Here is a 21,516-nt window from a genome sequence, read left to right as displayed (position 1 = left end):
CACGGCGATCGATTCCGACGATTCATTGCACTAATTAGCATCATGTAGCTGCCGCTGCGGATCGGTGGCTGTATGGTGCGCATGGATTGAAGAGATTGCATTTCGTCGAACACGACGCTTGCAGGGCCAGAAGGTTCACAATTATTATCTTTTAATTTTAACCCGCTGTATCGGTTACCGATAGCGGGTACGGAGGCGACGCTAATTTCAGCGTACAAATTACATATTTAGCACCGAGAAGCGTATGCCAAGCTGCAGATGACACTGCTGCGTACTGCGTACGCAATATCCATGGGTTCGAAATGGAAAATCAACATTTACAAGTTATTAACTGTCACGCGCTACGTTCGACATTGGTAGCACCCTTGCGGTTTGCAATTCGTAGCAGGAACAATTATGTAGGCATATGTGAGACAAGTTTAAAAGGATTATATTCAATACACACAAGATTTGGGCACAACCTACTCTGAACTTAATGAAATTTTAGATGTAAGGAGTGTGTTTATAGAGACTGCAGTTCAGACTGAAATAAAATACCTATAAATGGTATTAATTGCCATGAATTCAGCTTTGTTCAAAAAGGAACTCCGTGTCATTTTTATTTGAATATAATTTCCGTTATTTTGTCGGTTATCCTGGAGGATATCCAATAGGGAAATCTTGTTTTCGATCACTTTGCTACACTGGAGACCGTGTATTAGCACAATGTGGCGAATGTTTTCATCAAAAATATTATTTTATTCCTCTGTAGCCTACCAGCGAAGATTAGAAACTTAGCTCCACAAAAGTAGTGTTAAAACGATATTAAATCGCATGATCTACGAAGCCAACTTACAGCTCGATTATGCGAAATTATTCGTTCGCCGAACTTTTCTGTCAATAAATCAATTGTGGCCCATGCGGTGTGGTATGTTGTACTGTCTTGATGACACCACAGCTCCTCCATATTAAGGGCATTCGATTGTGGTACAAGAAAGCTGGTGATGAAGGTCCTGTAGTGATCACGTAATCAACTGTTCTGGCCGATATGAATTTTGAAAAGAAAAATAAATAAGCAATGATTCCACCGCCCTGTTTTTCACTATACAACAGATAATAGCATGAAGATTCTCCTCACTCCGGATGCAGCAGTTTTACCAAAAATGAGTTCCATTGCTAATGTTCTAAACGTGTCTTGTGAAATTCGGAATAAATAGCAATTTTGCAACAAGAAGATTTCACAAAGCAAAGGTATTTTTTTTTCAAAGAGGCGGTCCCATTGATTAGGCGGATACCCAACCGGTACCAAACCTGCGATTTTTATATGTTGACCTCAACATTAATGATATCCAAAAATTTGGTTCAAATCCGAATTGATCGATTACACGTCGTTCGGACACTTTGCGAGGAATGATCTTTTCATTGTTTGCTAATAGATACTGCTTTATTTGCCTTTCCGTTTTGTGATAATAAATTGGTTTGGAAGTTTGCAAAACACAAAAAGTGGAGTGGACCTAATATATAAAAGCCTACCAATAAACTCATGGGTGATTTTTTTCATGGGAAATCCCAATTTACGATTCGCTTCTAATAAGATGATAAATCACGAGATTAATCTGTTCATAACGATTGTGCTTGTTGGTACTATATATATTGAGACATTAAAAATGGTTTTCCGGTATTGTATAATCATCAAACCGAGCCGACTAGTTTCGTCATCATCCGTTTCTCTATCACACAGTAAGATAGTTTGAAAGGCGACACAAGTCGAAAGAAGGAGGAAGGAGCTGACCTCTTCGGGCTGGGTGAATTTGCAGTCAATATTGGCTATAGCCAATTCGTGTCTCAACCCACGTTTGTTTTGATTTGAGCTCGGAATCAATAAACAGTTTATTTAAATTAACAGATCATCCTGTAAGCCACTAAACAGGACAGGAAGAAACTGATCTAATAGCGATTAGTTTAACAAATCGGAGGAAAAAAATCGAATGGTTTGTAAACACCCGATTGGCAGGACACCATGTTTTGGGTGCCAACATGATAGCGTGAGCAGAAATAAGACAGCACTTCGTCGCGACGTTTCACTCGACTGCCTGAACAGTGTTTTGGGCCCGCTGTCAAATTTTGAGCCCGGGACATTCAGTCGCTGTCACTTACTGCAGCTCGATATACAGATGTCAATAGGGTGTTTTTAAACGAATACCGCCAGCACAGGTAGTCCAATTAATCGAATAGTTCAACGTGGTTCAACTACAAATAAAGATGCCCATAATCTTTCAATTAATTCGACTAAGCAAATAAAAAAAGAAATATTGAGCTTGCTATGCCCAGTGCAAAAAGCTATACAAACTTATCGTTTTTCATCGAAATGTATGTTTTTTTTACCGGGGTATAGAGATTGCTAAGCCCAGTGCAAAAGGCTACAAAAACTTATCGTTTATCACTCAAACGTATGTTTTTTTACCGGGGTATAACTGGGGGAAAACAAAAAATCAGAGGGGTTGTGTACAAGACACGACCGCATATATAGGTGACGCAGGACTACGTAAGTCTCTTTGTAGTGATAGTAGCATGTATTCATGCTTGTAATCATTCGATTCTTCGTGTATACATGCTATATGCAACATATATACATGCTACATGCGTTGTATGTAACTTTTATCAAAGTAGTAACATTGCATTCGTTCAATTCTCAAAAGATTGTGCATTTGAAAACAATTTAACAAAATCAAGAACACAAACTATTGCTTTCCTGCTACCTTACTGAAATTAAAGATTGTTTTTATTACCCATGGTTCCCCACGTTGAAGGGATTTTACCAATTCAATCCTCTTTTTTTTACAGCACATCTTTTCAATACACTTCTAATGAAACGGTAAGCATGCGTATTCACGGGAAACTAGCAGTCATTGACTTTTCGTCGGAAAGCCCAATTTCGGAAGCAGCTTTTCGGCCCAAAAGCGGGATTGTGTTTATAAAAATGTATATACTGCATTCTTCTTGCCAATCTGAACACAGCGAATATATTTTCATAAACCGAATTTTTGTTTCAAACAAAAAAACTGCTTTTGAAATTGGCAGAATCGATGATGACTAATTTCACCTTCATACAGAGTCGTATTATAACCGAACACTACAGCTGTAGCATATTTTTCCAACACAGATATCAAATTCGCCGAGGTTTAATCGTCTCGCAGTAAAGAATTTGCGATCTGTTGGGGCAACGAACTTGTGTCATTTTTTCTGGCACACTTCCCTAACACAGACATCAAATTGGACTAGGTTTAATCGCGTTCGTAAGAAATCTGTTGGCACGAGGGGGTTTTGTCACTCTTTCTGGCGTACTTCCCAAGCAAGGACATCAAAATGGTCTAGGTTTAACCGCGGTGTTAAGAAATCTTGTTGAAATGAGGAAACTTGGTCACTTGTTTTGGCTTACTTCCCAAGCACAGATATAAAATTGGTATAGGTTTAGATCATCGCAAAGAATCTTCCAACCAATCACGAAGCGAGAATTCTGGTAAAACATAGGTTCATTATTTTCAATTTTTCAATAGTTCAGCATCAAGAATCCATACTTTTCTCCAATTCTTAGAAGATTTTCCAATCGATTGGTGTAAGAATATTGAAAATCGATCGGAAAACCGCTAAGCTATTAGCGCTCAAAACCTTTCATTTTTCGTGACGCTCGCATTTTTCGATTTTTTGGAATGACACCCTATCTCAAAACTTGCCGTAAGACGTAGGCCTACGTCAAAACAAACGTGTAAAATCAATGTAAAATCTAACAACAGCAACAACAAATCGCGCGTCGATGTGTGCGTACGATAAACGTCAGCAAGCTCAATAACTGGGGGAAAACAAAAACAAACCTGTAAAATCAATGTAAAATCTAACAACAGCAACAACAGATCGCGTGCCGATGTGTGCGAACGGTAAACATCAGCAAGCTCAATTCGAATATATTTTATTTGAATGCTTTTAGAATAGTTGAAGTAATCGATTAGCGAAGACAATCACTAATCAAGAGTTTTTTCAGTTCTAGTGTGGTGCATTGTAATCACTACTATTGGAAACCCCTTGGAACAATAAACTTAGTTAGTTTTGGAGTGACAACTGCTTGCTTCTGGCGCTAGTGTACATTAAACCGTCAATATATACTAGCGCCAAAAGAAGAAGTTGCCACCAGGGATACCAGATTTGCAGATTTGTCTGCAAATTGCAGATTTTTGGAACGGTCTTGCAGATCATTATAAATTTGCAGATATTTGCAGTTTTTATGACTTTTATTGTTTTGTTGCAGATTTTTGTTCGAAGCTCTTTAAACTTTCACAGACTTCCTAAAAAAGTGTGCAGATTTTCGCAGATTATTTTCAAAACAGAAAATTCGAGTAGCCGGAAAACTGCTCGATTTTTCCGGTTTTCGAGCAGTTGCAGACATTTTTTTAGAAAATATGGCATCTCTGGTTGCCACTCCAAAACTAGCAGCAGTACCACCCGACTAATCCGACAAATTCATGGCCGGATTATCAAATTTAGACTCGATAACGAATTTTGGCTGGATTGTCCGCCCATTTAGCTTCGAGGAATGATGCTGGTCCAACAAATCAGCCGTCGTATGTTCGAATCTCGGCTGCGGCTCGGTTTAATTGAAAGTAGTTAACTACAATACTTTTTAATAAAAGATATGCCAAGAAATATTGAAGAAACAAAAAATGCATGGCGTGGTTAAACGCCTTAGTAAGAATAAAATCAATTGAACAACATTAATGCAACGAAATACTTTTTTGCAGTAACTATGTCCTGCCTTTCTGTAGCGAAAGCCATTTCCAGTCTAAAGATAAGACAGACGAAACGGAACGGTGTGCGATTCTACTTATGCACTTATCCTCCGCCTTGAGCCGTGAGTGCAACAACTATCAAACAACTTTATGACTCAAGTTACACGCAAGCCCTGCCATCATCGCTCTTGTCTCTAAATGTGTGACACAACAAAGAAGACTACCATCCAGCGGTTTCCGTTGGCCTAGGTCACACGATGCTCCTCCGCGTTGCTTATCACCGAAAAATGTTCAAGTTTGCAGAATGCAAAATTTACTCGTCGCGTGCCCTAAAGATAACCCCAATTCCTGCACAATCTACGAAAGGTTGACTCGGTCGGTGAAGAATTAATGATAAACAAATAGAGTAACGCTTCTTGGTACGCCGAAACAACTGCACAAAAATGCAAGTAGAGGAGAATGGCGACACTCTCTGTCGGATGGAACGTGTCAGTCCTTCTGGGAACTAGTGAAGTGCAGCCGTTCTTTGGTTGCAGTGTCTTACGGGAGAAAAAGGTAATTCGAAAGGAACGGCCATTCCTTTTGTAAGGTCCGGTAATCTGGGACGCAGCCAACCTCGAAACTAGAGCAAAGGGAACGGCCGCTGGACTTGGCGAGTGTGAATACGAATGTACGCGCGCGCAATCAGCCTCGATCTTAATACCTGCAAGTGATCTTTCACTCCGTTTGCGAATGAAACTCGTCGATATTGGCTTTCATTTTATGTGTTTGTTTACCGTTTCAAACAGCAGGCCGAATCGAGGGAGTGCTGCTTTTCTGAAATAAAAAAAATGCTAAAAAAATAATCACGCATTAACCAAAAATCGCTCCTTGAAGTTACGAACGAATTGGCGCCGCACAGTGAGCTGAAGGTGAACCGAACAGAAACAAGGGCTACGTTTTATTATTTACATGAAACGTTTCATTTGCCCACCGTTCATTGTCGGTCCCTAACTGGAGCAATTTTTTCGCAAGCGGCTGCTGCTAACCGGTTGTACACGTATCTGGCAGAAGTTGGATGTGAATGTACGGACGTTCGTTGTTTACCAATTCGACGTCATTAAGAGTAACACTTACTCATTCATTGGGGGAGATTGTCTGTTCTGTGCCGCCGTATGACGAATGTTCCGTAAATAGACTACATTAACCTTGCAATTGGTTTCCTTTCTTCGACTGACGGTTTTATCATCAGAGTAGTAGCCACGATCGAAGAGATGTCGGACCCCTTTCGCCTCGAACCTTTCGAAGCGTCGCTTTGAAAGGTTACTCTGCAAGTTACTCCCCCGCAGTCTTGGTCTACTGCTAGGCCTACAAGGATATCAACCTTTCTTAACTCAACATACAGTCAGTTTAATTAACCTTGACCGGCGTACGGTAGCAGTTTTGTTTTGATCGAGTACTGCCTTTTAAGGACAATGCCTCTTACCTACAATCTATTCATGTTCACCGTATAGCACTTTGCAATGATTCTATCAAATGTTTGTACGACTCTAATTGGACTGTTTGCCTTTTTCTCTTTTCATTTTTTCAGATATAAAAGTAGCCGGGGTCCGGTGCTAAGGTCAAGCGAACGTCGCCGTCCACAGAGTATATCGTCATCCACCTCCACATTGCTGCCCCGAGTGGTGCTCAACCGCATAGATCCTCGCGAGTTCGATCGTATCCGCGTCTCATACAAGGTTGCCATCCGCAGCACCCGCAACAGTCGTACCAGCAGTAGTGTTCACCCTGGTATGACAATGGGCCAAAAGATTAGCGGAGGTGTTAAAACGGTCAGCAGCCGCGACCAACCATCGCCATTCATTCCGAAGATTCCTCGCGAACTAGCAGCGCACTTCCAGCGGCCAGCTCGTCTCGATCTCCTGCTTGACATGCCCCCGGTAGCACGGGAAACTCAGGTCAAGTACTCCTGGAATTCGGAGGATCGCTCGCTGAACGTGTTCGTGAAGGAGGATGACAAGATGACATTCCACCGGCATCCGGTGGCGCAGAGCACAGACTGTATACGAGGCAAGGTGGGCTTCACGAAGGGTCTACACGTGTGGGAAGTGTTCTGGTCGACGCGGCAGCGCGGTACTCATGCTGTGATCGGTGTTGCCACCTCTGAGGCACCACTACACTCCGTAGGTTATCAAAGTTTAGTCGGATCTAACGACCAGAGCTGGGGCTGGGACCTGGGGCGCAATATGCTGTATCACAACTCGAAAACCTGCCCCGGCGTGACGTACCCTGCGATACTGAAACCAGACGAGACCTTCCTAGTGCCGGACAAATTCCTGGTGGCGTTAGATATGGACGAGGGCACGCTCAGCTTCATCGTCGACGGCCAGTATCTGGGGGTGGCATTCCGGGGGCTGAAGGGCCGAAAGTTGTACCCGATCGTGTCCGCCGTCTGGGGGCACTGCGAAATTACGATGAAATACATCGGTGGCCTCGATCGTAAGTATAACGGGAGCGGTTTTGGGACGGTTGGGATGTTCAGCTGCTGCAGACTTGAAGTATGTCTTTCAGGGTTATGACAAAACTATACGTTTTTGAAGTAGAAGATTTAACGAAACGTTGTGACCATCTTTTCACTATTTAACCTAAGCTGTTTGTGGTCGCTTAATAAATAGTAACCTTTTCATCCTAACGTCAGGTGTTCGATTCATCCTACTAAAACCTGTCGAATAAGCTTTGATGAAGATTGTGAACACGAGAATAAGTTATTATTATTGATGGGGTGCAAACAGATGCAAATAGCCAAATGCAAATGCATCTTGAAACTAGTTTTATAGCTTCTGCACACTCCAATGTTGATTGTTGATGAGCAGTTATTTTTGAGTATGCAGTTGTGGATCCTTGTTTGATAACCTTCAAACCTCTTCATAGAAGTCATTCCTATGGTATGTTAGTCATATCCTAAAATACTTTGTTGCATTCGGACTAATATATACAATAATTTTCCGGGTATGCTGAACATATGGTGACATTTGCTTGAACAAACCCATTCTCGTCAGAATTACTGTTCTGAATCCCAAATAGACCGTTTCGGTTGGATTCTGTTCCCAGTTTATTCGTTCAGCATTAAAAATATCGTTTTCGAAATTCGGGTTTTGAAATGCAAAACCGGAGTGAGCGAATTCCACATTTTACGGAATTTTAAATTCTATCACAGCATGCATCTCCTGGAATACTTCTGGAGAAGCTCGAAGCGTTTTGAATTCTAAACACTTTGCTCGCTTGAAGTGAATTTATCAAATTGTTCACAAATGCACAGATTATTTATAATAATATTCAACCACAGAGAACAGACCTCTTTTCAGGTCTGTTTCACATTTCCGAGACTTGACTTCTTGGATAAAATTCAAAATAGTATATTTTAAATACTAGCGGCACTTTTCTAGACTAAATTTGCACATTGACAACAGTTTGTCGCTGGATATGGATATGGACTATAAAGATTACACACTCAAAATAATCCACACGTCCTTTCCACGTGAAAAATCACGTAAATTTCTCTACAGGGAGTTACGTGATTTTCAGCTGATTGTTATTGGAAAAAATAATAACATCCACCCTTGCATCCACCTGATTTTCACGTAAAGGCATTAGTATGCGTGCGAACTACCTGAACTTCACGTAAATAGTACAGAAAAAGCTAGATGGAAAATATTCACATAAGTTTTCCTATAATTTCGACGTGAAAATTATTTTGAGTGCACATATGACAGAACTTGCTGTTATGTAAGCTTATTGCAGAATTTTATGCGCCTTCAGCGACATCACCACTATAGTTTCCCAATGAAACTGGCATGCGTTTTATTTAAATTATTGAAGAAAATGGATAAGCCACTCTTCAAAATAGGTCGGATTTAGCTAAAACTTTGAAACTACTCAAAAGGCCCTTAAAGTGTTCAGACTCAAATTTTTGAAAAAAATTCAACAAATTTTGCCAACCGATAATTGAATTATTGCGTTTTTAAATGACTACCACCAATTTTTTGGTTTGGTCGGAAAACTACTCAAAATTTGAATCTGTACACTTTAAGGGCATTTTGAGTAGTTTCAGCTAAATCTAACCAATTTACGGGTTAACTCATTTAAGAGTGAACCTATAGCACAGAGAACAGACTATTTACCAGGTAATCGACAAAAAGTGTGTAAATGATTTTTATGTAATCTACGAGTAATCCTTCGATAGAGCGCACCTCGATCAGTAAGTGGCAAACTAAATCTTGATGTCGCTGCTATCGCTGCTATGTATTGTGCTTCCCGAGAAAATATTTCGTTTTCCAGTTTAATATAGTTGTGCGCAAAGGTAAATCATATATTATTGACAGTGTAAGCACGTGTAAGTTTTTTATGTTTATGCTCTTATTCTTTGCTTAGATAATATTTGTTTTGTCCTATTACGTACAGACTTACAAACAACACAGTTACAATGTCTTACGTTAACCGAAAATAATAAAATTTAAATGCTGATTGCGTTTGTGAAAAATTTGTTCATGTTTGAACGGGCAAACACGAAGCAAGCTACCCTAGCATTCAGCTGATGAGCGAGAGAGAAATATTGTTGTTTTTCTCATCACTCTTGCGTTGACAGTTTCTTACGAGATTTCGTAAGAGTGTAAAAGAGATACTTTGACTGCGAGCAACCAGAAAAGAGCTGCGCGCAACTGTTAGGCGCACAACTAAACCGACGAAAGAAAAATTTTAGATAATAATCGCAATAACTCCAGCACAAAGAAATATTGATAAAGGTATTGCGGAGTTTCCACCTATTTAGAGTCCCACGCGAAAATTATTAGCGTGGTTATTTTCTGCGTTTACCACGCATGTTTGCAATTTAGCAATTTAAACTATAAGTTTGTCGTTATTGCCTCCCCACTGCACCCCTCCTTGCTTGACAAGCATGTTTTCAATGTATTTAGTAAGTACAGGATAATTATTATTAAATAACGAATTCAAGTAGGACATGTTAAATTGCTGCCAGGTGCAATACATGAATATTTTTTAATGTGTTTGGCAAACTATTTCTGGAGGGCGCCACCGACAGATTTTACACACAAAAAATCGATTACTTCCTTCGAGCCTGGTAATCTGTTCTCTGTGTTCCTTTAAAAATCTAAGTTACAATCAATTTCTTTTCAAATGCGCACCCCCCTAAAGTCAAAAACTGTCAAAAAATTTTATTGGATACTAATCAAGGGGCTTCTAACTGCACTGGTTTCACAACACATCTAAGAAAAAATATATCAGATTACCTCAAATCACAGAGATGAGACCACAGAGAACGTACGTTTAGATGTAACCAAAATGTGACCAAACTGTTTGTTCCCTCATAAGCTGTGCTAAAGATGTTCTTTTTTGGGTGGCCTTAGTTTAGTCCTTTTCGGTTTTATTTTAAAGCTTTACTGATATAAATATTATGTAATTGAACTGAAAATGTTCGGTAGTACATCTAAAAAATGTTTTAAGACAGGAAGTTTTGTGCTGAAACACTTTATTTTTAATAGGTCCCACTTGCCCCGTGTACTTTCAAGTGCCGATCTTATTCCGACCCATTTTTTTACTGCCGTTTGTCAAATTAAACAACTAGTTTTCGGGTTTATTTTGTTAATACACTCATTATGTTCACCTACTGCCAGAAAAACATGTACTTTTACGAAAAACCTGTGGCCAAAATATCATTTATAGAAAGGTGCGTCAAAGTTACAATGCAAATTGAAAATAACGCTCAATTTAAAGTCCAATTTTGGTGTTTGGAATACCTGTTATAAATAATCTATAATTTTAATACATGCGTTTGATATGTATCTTACATTTCTAGAAAGGTTCGGTTGGATAAAATGAGGTTGAGGAGAGTTATGAGCTCCGTTTCCACTTACCCCGTAGTCCCACTTGCCCCGGGGTACCTTATATGAATTTTTGCGTCCTGAGTTTTGAAATTTCTTGAGTAGGTAGGGTTTGCTTAGTAATGGACACTCACTTGCAGTTTTAGCGATTATTGGCTCGTTGAAGATGAATCAAGAAATGTGGAGTGCTAGTTTCGACAGATTTTCATATAGAAATTTTTATGGCAGAACATCACTGTCAAATTTGCTTTTGTATTTGTTGTTTAACAGACAGTTACTAGCATAAGATGATCAATGCCCAGGTAACCAATAAGCATTCCTAACGCACTTTAAAAGCAAGCCAATAAGCATTTAAGTTGCCCTAAATGCTACTTAAATGCTATTTTGGCAAAATAAGCGGCTACTTTGCTGCTAGCCCTCTTATGGTGCTGACAATGCTTAATTGCAGCTTGTTACCGACAAGAAGAATTTAAATAGAATTGCCAATTTACAACAGTTATGCAGTCAGAAGGCTGATTAACAGCAACCTGCAGTATAAAACGCCAGGGGTGCTAATAAACGATTGATTTACTGCTTATACTAATGCTTATTGGTTACCTGGGTTATACAACTTAAAAGGCTAAAAATTTCATTGTCAGTGGATCCTCTGGTCTCCTTTGTCGTTTTTGAGTGAAGTACGTGGGACTTTGGTCACTTCCGGTTCCGAGGTCTTATATATCTTTTAACAACCTATCTAAGTTTTCTAAATAGTAAATTCTAAAATAAAAGAGTAGCCCGTTCTTTTGTCTATTTCTAATTCAATAGTACATTCTTTTACTCAGTGATTCTTTGCTGGAATAGAATAGAAAAAAACACAAAACTCTCTAAATAAAGAATTGTGTTTAAATTTAAAACTACATTTTCTGAAGGAAAATGTCTGTCATCGCTAGCTCCGTGTCGTGTGACCAATCAGTTTCGAATCTCATTAACGATTTGGACTGCTTTGGAATCGAATCCCAATAAAGTAGGTACTTTGTGTGCCTTTCTCTTGCTGTCGTGTTTTTTACTTCATATTAACGACACAAGGTACAGTCACAAAAAGTGATTGTAGCCCTGCCAAAGCGCCATCGATTGTGGTTCTTGAGACGAAAAACCTCCGCCGAAATTGATTAACCGGCGCGCGTCTATTTACAAACCATTCACACTGGTGGCCTCGAAAAAAAGGCTAAATGTGCGATGGCTGTGTCGACGCGGGAACAACTTTTCACCTGCTTTATTCAGCCTTCGCTTCTTCAATATTGAGATTTTCTTCGGGCTATAGCTCTACTGCAGCAGTATTTATGTTTGAATGTCCAACAACTGTTCGCTAACATAGTGCAACATTATTAATGTATACTTTTTTTTTACCAATTTTAGCCGAACCGCTGCCACTGATGGACCTCTGCCGACGAGTCATCCGTCAAAAGATCGGCCGGACGCACCTTGAGGAACGCATCGAACACCTCCAGCTGCCGCAGTCAATGAAAACCTATCTGCTGTATCGGGACCGAAGATAATAGGAAACCCAATAGCCGACTATTAATTATTTAATAAAAATAATTATCGCTTACTATTATTATTATTGGCTAGATATTAATTTCTCCTCTCGGATTAACGGAACACGTAGAGACGCGCGAGGACTAGAATGGTGACGAAAGCCGGTCGGGTTAGCGCGTGACTTGTAATTGATAACATGCTAGGCAACGTGTTCTATCTGAGCTTTCAGGATAGGAAAAAAAAGTAATACAATGATAGTTTTCGGTTCTGTTCGCCAGCAAACTGACAGACTTTGTGCGAATAGGGATTTCGATTCCGCCACTCCCAACAATCTCACAAACACTTTTTTTTAATATACGGACTCTGCGATAAGTAAAACTTAAGGGAAATAGTAACACTAGGAGAAAAAAAAAACAGATGAAGTAACAAAAATTTAAGTATATATATTGGAGAAAAATATATGGAAAAAGGCAAAAATATTTTCACTTTTAAAAAGCTGTAAAAAGGAAGGAAGAAAACTTGTAAGATAGAATAATTCGAAATCAAAAAGCGCAAACTACACTTTTTTGATTTCAGCAATTGTAAAATAACTAAGAGAGGAAAATGGCTGAATTTCCCTTCCAAACCTTGGATCCCCTCCGTACACCCTCATCTTATTCCTTTTTGAGTAAGCTCAGCAAAAGGCATAATGTGTTCTGTTTTTTAAGCTTTTAATCTGTAACATATAGATCATCGCAAGTGAAAAACCGCAAGCAAACGTCGAAACAGACTAAGAAATAGTTTAAACAAGAAAACAAATCGCTAAATTTTTGCATTTATCACCTGAAGCGGGGCTGCGCATTCGCATCTCGGCCGAAGATGATCTGTTCTTCCAACAAGAGAAAAAAAACCATCGTTTGAAACGGCAATTCGTGTTAGGAAAGAGGCCAGATAAAATGTACTATTTATTTACAATACAAGTCTAAGTAAACAATCACAACATTTGCACACCCCCAAAAGTTGAGGGCCCTGGAGATTTTTTCGGTTGGGTGAAATTCAGGTACACAATAGAACATTCTACTGCCATCGATCCTTGTGGTAGAATGATGTAAAGACCCAATCGCATCAGTCTCTCAAAAGTCTGCACGACTCTGGAATTAACGCGAATGACCGAATGCAAAATATACAAATAAAAAAAAAAAGAAAACAAAACGAATAAAGTACCAGAATCTGTTCGCAGCAATAACAACAACAACCGACTTTTGCATTTCTTTCTTTCTTTTTGTAGAAGTTTATTAGGATGTAACCTTAGCAAGCACACAGAGAGTAAACAAAGAAAAACGAAATAGAAAACGAATCGAAAATTGACAAAATTAAAAAAGGAACACAACAAGGATAAGACAGACAAGAAATCCGTGTGATTTTTTTATTATTATTTGAAGTGATTTAAATTTAGATTGATTAAATACAACTTTATACAACTAACATGAAAGTGAGATATTGGCTAACACTGATGAATAGAGTGAGAACGAATGTGCGTGAAAGGCAACAGATAGGAAGCAACCAGACACACAAATAAGTTAATTGGTAGAAGTGAAAAAAGTGATCGATGAGGAGAAGCAAGGAAACTGTAGTTTTGTAAGAATATTCATTATGAGCGTGAGTGAGCGAGACACGAAAATTGCATCCAAGTAGGCGAGTAATGTTTTCATTTTTTTTCCAATGTGAGCGCGATTGTGGATGAACGTGAATGCGAGAGGCTCAGTCAAAGTGGGACTATTCTACTAGCAGTATGAAGCAAATAAGTGAAACAGAAAACAAAACTATCGAATTAGTTGCGAAAGTCGATCAAATCACAGAACATTTCGATTACATATATTGAGAAACGCAAACTAGAAATACCGAACAAGGACGATGCAACAGGGGAGCTTCCTAGTCGGTCGATCACAGTGAGAAAAGCCAATTTTGGATGACTCTTGTTTTCGAAGAGTGCGTAGATTCACGACGATACTAAATGAACGGCAAATTGACCGACTACAGCAACCCGATGGCATGAACAAATGAGAATAATTTGAATGAATCCTCCGTCTTTAATTTCTTCTCTTTAAAACAGCCTTACTGCTGGAAGCTGAATCATTCAGTTTGGTTGAAACGTTTTCAGTAATTCAGCAATAAGGACAAAAGTGTAACTTTGGCAGCTTTACAAATGCACGATTTAGTCGCCTTCTGAACAGTTCCTTCTGCACGGATCGCCGCGGAAACGGGCAGTAACCGACTATTTTATTTATTGTTAACCGGAAATTCTTGTTGCCATAAATCAAACCGACATCACATCGTAGTTACTGCAAAATGATACCAATAGAGAGGGAAAGAGAAAATTAAACACAGCGGAAGGAGCAGTGCAGAGGAAAGTTTGAAATTGCAGAGATTATGAGTTTTGTACAAACATCGCAAAAGAAAAAGTGAAATCCGACAGAAATGCCAACAAATTGTGAAGTGATTTGTCCTATTTTTAGGTTTCTTTGTATAAAAATCCCCCTTCTCTTCTGTTTATCTCTTTTTCTTTGTTCAATTTATTTTCATTTTTGATTATTATAGTATAAAATGCTTAAAACAAGAGAAATAGTCAAAATATAGATAAATGATTTTTATATGAACGTCTTTAGAGTTTTATTGTTTTCCAAATCCTTTTATGTTTGTATGTGTTTGTTCATATTGGCCCATATTGCGACTGTCCTCGCTGCAGAGCGTAGAATACTTATTGGAGAAAGCCCGCTAAATTTAGCTGCTTGATTTATCGGCTAGCAAAAGCACATAATAACAGTTGCTATTGTTTTATGCGAGTCCGGTCGAAGGTTGCACTTACAGACCAAGCATTTCCTATTGATCCGATAATCGAGATGTTTAAGTAACATTCAAAACGCTCTCCTAGTCATTTGTTTTACAAAATTGGGTTTTGATTAAAATAGTGAAACTAAACGTACTTTGTGGCATTTGATTTCTTTTAATTTTTTTCATGATTGTGCTATCGAATTTAACCGAAAAACGGGAAATGCGCCTATCAGTATTCAATAGAAGTGTATTCGATTCGTTTACATACTCATCGCACAAATGGCCTAACAGTATGCAATCGTTTACATGTCGATGATATGTTTTTTTTGTTTCTTTATTTGACTGCAGTCAAACTAACAACCGAATGAGCCGAATGTTATTGCGAAATACTTACAAGCTTACAAGTAATAGAAACTGAACATATTCTAGTCTAAAATGGAAAAAAGTGTCGATTCAGACAAAAAGTGAGCGAGCGGGCGAAAAATAACAGCATCTTTCCAGCAATTCTTAAATCATTTTAAGTAGTGTCAATATGTGAGACAAGAAAGAACAAATATTCCCATTTATGCCAACCTGGAAGGGGTGGGCAGAGAGCAGCGTGCGCTGTCTGTGACGTTTAGCGAATGCAATATTTACTTAGTACCGTCAGAAGCGACAAACCAGGCAAAAGCAGCAGTAAGCAGTATCAACGCAAGCACACACACACCCTAAAAGTCTAAAAAAGTCTACACAACAACAGGCAACCAAAGGCTAGAACCATCGTGTAGAAGCATAGAGCGCTGATTTTAAGCAACGTAACCAACCACGCGATAAATGGCAGGCAATTTTAGAACGCTAATGAACCAGATAAACGATATTCAATCCTATATAGGCGATGAGTACAGAACTAATGCTGATCAGGTGAAATTTAACAGTAACAGAACAAGATTCATAAGTTGACAAGAGAATTATCACAAAATAACCAACTAATCGACACTACGTTGCGCAAACACTAGACGTGAGTAACGAAACGAAGAATATTGTATTCTTCGAACAGGATAAGCATTATGATATATGATAACAAGAAAAAAAAGTAAACAATAAATGTCTTTTTGTATAAAACTGATTATAAAAAATAAAACCAAATTATAAAATATTAGTTGAATGACTTACTTACTCAAGGTTGCTTGTTTCCACACCAGGAGTATGGGTTGCCATTTGAAGGTTGCTTACTTTACTTACTTCTAACAGCATAGAACCGGGCTGGCTCTTACCATATCATGAATTTCTCTCCACTGACTCGGTCCAGCAAACCATTACATTAAAGAGAACAAATTTGACTGCAGTCGTCTGGCATCCTTGTGACGTGGCCGGCCCACCGTAGTCTCCTAATGTTTACCAAGTGTATGAAGGGAATCTCTCCGTGTAGTGCCTGCAGCTTGTGGTTCATACGCCTACGCCACTCTCCGCTATCCGTTTGTACTCCGCCAAAAACAGGGGTGATATTGCGATTCTCGTTTCGAGTGATTTTGGTTCGTTTCGACCATGTTAAACGAATGGACGAAACGAACCAAAATCATTCGAAACGAGAATCGCAATATCACCCCAGTTCGCAACACCTATCGTTCAAATACGGCAATCGCACGTATGTCTTCCGTAAGCAAAGTTACTGTCTCAAGTTCGTAGAGGATTACTGGTCAGATTAGCGTTTTGTACATCGTTATCTATGCGCTGTGGCGAATGCTGCTTGATCGAAGTGTTTAGCGGAGGGAAACCCAGTTAGCTTCGAGGTACGATGCTGGTCTAACAAGCCAGTCGTCGTATGTTCGAATCTCGGCTAGGTGGTGCTTGCGTCAGTATGATCGCTACACTGGCCCCGTAATTTTCCTGTACCCTAACAGCCGGCTGCGAATTCTGTCGATAAAGAAGGGTAATGTCTAATGACGGTTTAAGCCCAAGGCTTTCTGGAGAGAAAAGTAGGCTCGACTTTCAGTTTGAATGCGTCTTTGAATCTCCTTACTAGTTCTACTGTCGGTGGTGACCAGAGATCCCAAATATATGAACTCATCAACGAGTTCCAATTCATCGCCGTCTATAGTCACTGTCCATGGGAGGCAAACGTTGTTTTCTCTGGAGCATCTTTTTAGCATATATTTGGTTTTCGGCGCATTGATTTGTAACCCAATCCTCCTAGCCTCAATTTTTATAGTCTAGCGTAGATTGCCTCCGCCGTCCCAAGGTTTCTAGTAATGATGTCGAGGTCGTCTGCGAAGGCTACTCTTGCTGAAGATCGTTCTTCTCGTTTCGATGCCCGCTCGCCAGATCCTACCTCCAATAGTGATGCTGAATAACACACATGACAGTCCATACCCTTTCCGTAACCCTCTGCACGATTCGAAAGGACTCGAGAGTGCTCCCGTAACACGCACGTAGCACATCACGTGCTCCAGGATAGCTTTAATGAACCGCATCAGTTTGTCTGATAACGCAGATAGGGAAGAGGGAAAGTTGTAGATCTTTGAACTTCATCAAACTTTGTCGAAGATACTAAGTATCTGCATCATATGGTTTGCGAGATATAATTGACTTTCTGTCGTGACCCACTAAAATCAGATTATTAAACTTTATGTACACAAAACCTCATACAACAGGTTTGACATGTTCTACAAACTTTTTGATATTATTAAAATACGTAACTTTCTAGAAGGTGTAAATATCGTATGTTGCTTTATTTGGTTTAAAAGTTGATTTGAAGCATAAATTTTACCGTTTTTACAAGAATTTTTCCGTAAATAGGCACCTACTGGCAGCTAAAGTTAGCATCGCTTGAACCGTAATAGATTATAGTATAAGTGTGCCAGAAATCACGGCCCATTGCACTTATTGGATTATTGCAAACGCAGTTTCACCGGACTGCATTCGGCAACAACGAGCCAATCACAGTATGCATTAGTACTTTTTCGAAGGCGGAGGAACTGTTCAATTTCGGTGAACCAACGCACTTGTTTGCGCACAAGCTACGTAGTTTTAATTTCATTTGACTTAAGTTTTATTCATGTAGACAAATTCAAGGTCAGATGAATTATCACAAATAAATGTAAATATAAATAAAAGTGTAAATACTGACCCTTGCCCAATAGAGTAAACTGGCTCAACTTGCAAATGAAGCTAGCCGCCTGAAGCTTGAAATCCTGGCGCTGAGTGAGGTCCATTGGCCGAACACTGGGGAATACATCGTCTTGTTGAAAGTGCTACTCGAGAAAGAGGAGTTGCATTCTTACTAAACCCGAAGGCACATGCGACTTCGATGAAATGGTCGTAGTCAGGCTTAGAACACGGGAAAGAAACCTTACTGCAATGCAGTGTTTTGCACCAACAGATGCCGCCGACTTGCCGGAGAAAGAGAGTGTCTACAGCTAGCTGAACAGTCTCTTGGAGAAAATCCCGAAGTCAGTTTAATTTCGCGTGAAAAGAAAATTAAATTGACCATATTTGCATCAGCCAAACGATCACCCAAACAGCACTACGACGAACACCTGAATGGCGTACAGGCGGAAGACCATGATAGCGGAGGAAGTGACCACATTGATGTAGCAAGCAACGAAGATGTGTCACCCCCATCGATAAGGGAAGTTAAAGAAGCTATCCAGCGGCTGAAGAACAACAAAGCAGCGGGAAATGATGGCATTGGAGCAGAACTTATTAAAATGGACCCGGACAAGTTGGCCGGCTGCTTGCATCTACTGATTGTCAAGATTTGGGATACGCAACGACAGCCGGAGGAGTGGAAAGACGGGTTTAGCCGCCCTATCTACAAAAAAAAGTGATAAGCTGGATTGTGAGAACCATCGAGTGATCACTATCCTGAATGCCGTCTACACAGTGCCGTCCCAAGTCATCTTTCATCGACTATCGCCAAGAGCCAATAGATTTATGGGAAGTTACCGGGCCGGTTTCATGGAGGGTCGGTCTACAACGAACCAAATCTTCACCCAGCGGTAGATCCTTCAGAAATGCCGCGAACTCCGAGCCCCACGCATTACCTATTCATCGATTTCAAAGCCGCATATGATAGCGTAAACCGTCAAGAGCTATGGACAATTTTAGACGAAAACGGCTTTCCGGGTAAGCTTACTAGACTTATCATGGCTACGATGGATGGGATCCAGTGCTGTGTGAGAATCTCGGGTGGATTGTCGGACCCATTCGAATCTCGCAAGGGACTTGCGCTTGAAGGTGTTATAAGACGAGCGACGATCGAAATGCGGGGCACGATTTTCAATAAATCCAGTCAATTTATCTGCTTTGCTGATGACGTGGATGCTGTCGGCATGCTGTGAGGCCGTGGAAGATCAGTACATCAGACTAAAATGCGAAGCAGAGAAGATTGGATTGAAGATAAATACGTCTAAAACGAAGTATATGCTGGCGGGCGGGACCAAGCGCGACAGGGCTCGCTTGAGCAGTACCGTGGTAATCGACGGGGATGAGTTCGAGGTAGCCGACGAGTTCGTATACCTTGGCTCACAGGCGACAGAGGACAACAATACCAGCCGTGAGAATAAAAGGCGTATTATCAGCAGAAGTCGGACCTACTACGGACTCCACAAACACTTGCGGTCGAACAATCTGAGCCCGCGTACAAAGTGCACACTGTACAAAACGCTAATTAGACCGGTTGTCCTCTACGGGCATGAAACGTGTACACTGCTGGAAGAGGACCTATGAGCACTCGGAGTTTTTGAACGGCTGGTGCTAAGAACCATCTTTGGCGGAGTGCAAGAGAACGGTGTATGGAGGCGAAGAATGAACCACGAGCTCGCGCGTCTCTACGGCGAGCCAAGTATTCAGAAAGTGGTTAAAGCTGGACGGATACGTTGGGCAGGACATGTTGCTGGAATGCCGGACAGCTATCCTGCAAAAAGGGAAGAGGGGCACAGCGAGCGAGGTGGCAAGACCAGGTGGAGCGAGATCTGGCGAGCACTGGGTGCCCGCGGAACTGGATATCAGTTGCCATGGACCGAAACAGATGGAGAAAATATACTGCGTAAGACGTTAGGCCAATTAAGTAAGTAAGTAAGTAAGCATCAGCCAAAAGTGGAGAACAAGCCTTCTTGATGCAGGCAACAAGCGCAGCGCCGACATTACCTGTGACCATCACTTTGTTATGACTGGAATACGGTTGCGCGTCGCACGTATTCAACGACTAGAGGAGAAAGTTCGGTGTTGTTTCCACGTCCGCCAATTAGAGAATCTCGCGGTAAAAGGGCGTTTGTCGAGCAACTTGAATGCCGAGCCTCGGAGTTGCTACCTGGTGGAACCGTCGAAGAGCAATGGACCGGCATATAGAGCAGCTTCATCAAGACCAGTGATTAAATTCTCGGCAAAGTGCGCAGCAGGCGGAGGAAGTGAATCTCGGATGAAACTTGGAGGAAGATCGACTAGCGGAGATAGGCGAAAGTCGGCATTGAGCGAGCACAAACCAAAGCGGATAAGATAGCTATGAACGATACACCGAACTGGAGAGAGTTGTTTATAAGCGGACAAGAGAGCCTGAAGCAACTCTCTAGCCGACGAAGGAGACACCACCGCCACCAATGGCCATATCCGTTTGTTGTGCGATACTTCTCGCCGCCTTAGTGGTGCCTGGATGAATTCCAAGATGTCGCTAAAGGACAGAGTTGGTAAGTTATAGTAAGTAGTACAGAACAGCTTAAGCAATAGACTGAACATTTTGAATAATGCTTATGCTTGCGAATCTCAAATGTCAGATTAGCAGGCCATGACGCTAATAGCTCGTCACATTAATCGCGTTCACCATCACTGGATGAATTTGAACCAGTCATCAAAAGTATGAAATGCACCAGAGCGCCAGGGATAGACGGCATTGCAGCCAGAATGCTCAACCCATCTTTGTATCGGTAGCTGGCGTGGCATCATGTTGCTCTGTATCAGAGCCAGCGACGCGCGAGTCCCTGTGCAGACTTTGATTGCTGTAGATTGTTTACGGACTACTCATACTCATTGATGAAGTTGAGCTTGATAGCTGCAATTTTGAGCCCCAGTTAGGTACAACATGGTTAAATAAATCGATGACCTTTTGGGATTTGGGCTCTACGAAGGAAAGTTTCGAAGAAATTATGCTTAGACTTAGATAAAGCAAGCGCCCCGTAATTGCAGAGCACATGCGCTGAAATTCCGAATTACAGATGCGGCAGGTTTCGCTAACATCCGATATTCTTTAAGTAATAAAGAACGGGACAGTGTCCAGTTAGGAGTCCCGTGATTATACGTAATTCACCACGAGTTAAGTTGAGCATTTTTTAGCTTCTGTAGGATTTAGGTAGATAAACTATTTAACTGTTATATACAACCCTGTATTTGATTCCAATGGGATGCTTGCTTAACAAAATGGCCGCCTAGCCCAATTAAGTTATTTATTCAGAATTATTCTGAGGAGTTTGACTACATTCCTGAAGCTCAACCTGACACCAATAAGTATAGGGGAGGAAAACATACCTTACCTAGTGGTTGATATTCCGGCTGTTTTTGTGGGGTTTATATTAAGCCAATCT

General features: G+C 40.6%; 1 protein-coding gene across 1 annotated transcript in view; it reads left to right on the top strand.

Annotated features, from left to right (window-relative positions):
* Positions 1-14,783, top strand: part of LOC128744112 (protein gustavus) — a 50,271-nt gene extending 35,488 nt beyond the window's left edge. Inside the window, exons 2-3 of the mRNA XM_053840898.1 lie at positions 6,331-7,238; positions 12,032-14,783. Coding sequence (XP_053696873.1) covers positions 6,331-7,238; positions 12,032-12,171 — 1,048 coding nt within the window. The 3' untranslated portion in view covers positions 12,172-14,783. The remainder of the gene's footprint in view (positions 1-6,330; positions 7,239-12,031) is intronic.
* The last annotated feature ends 6,733 nt before the right edge of the window (positions 14,784-21,516 follow it).

This window comes from Sabethes cyaneus, chromosome 3 (genome assembly GCF_943734655.1).
Source record: "Sabethes cyaneus chromosome 3, idSabCyanKW18_F2, whole genome shotgun sequence".
Classification (NCBI taxonomy): Eukaryota; Metazoa; Arthropoda; class Insecta; order Diptera; family Culicidae; genus Sabethes; species Sabethes cyaneus.
Note: the sequence above shows the minus strand (reverse complement) of the source record. Positions and strands in the feature narration are given on the sequence as shown.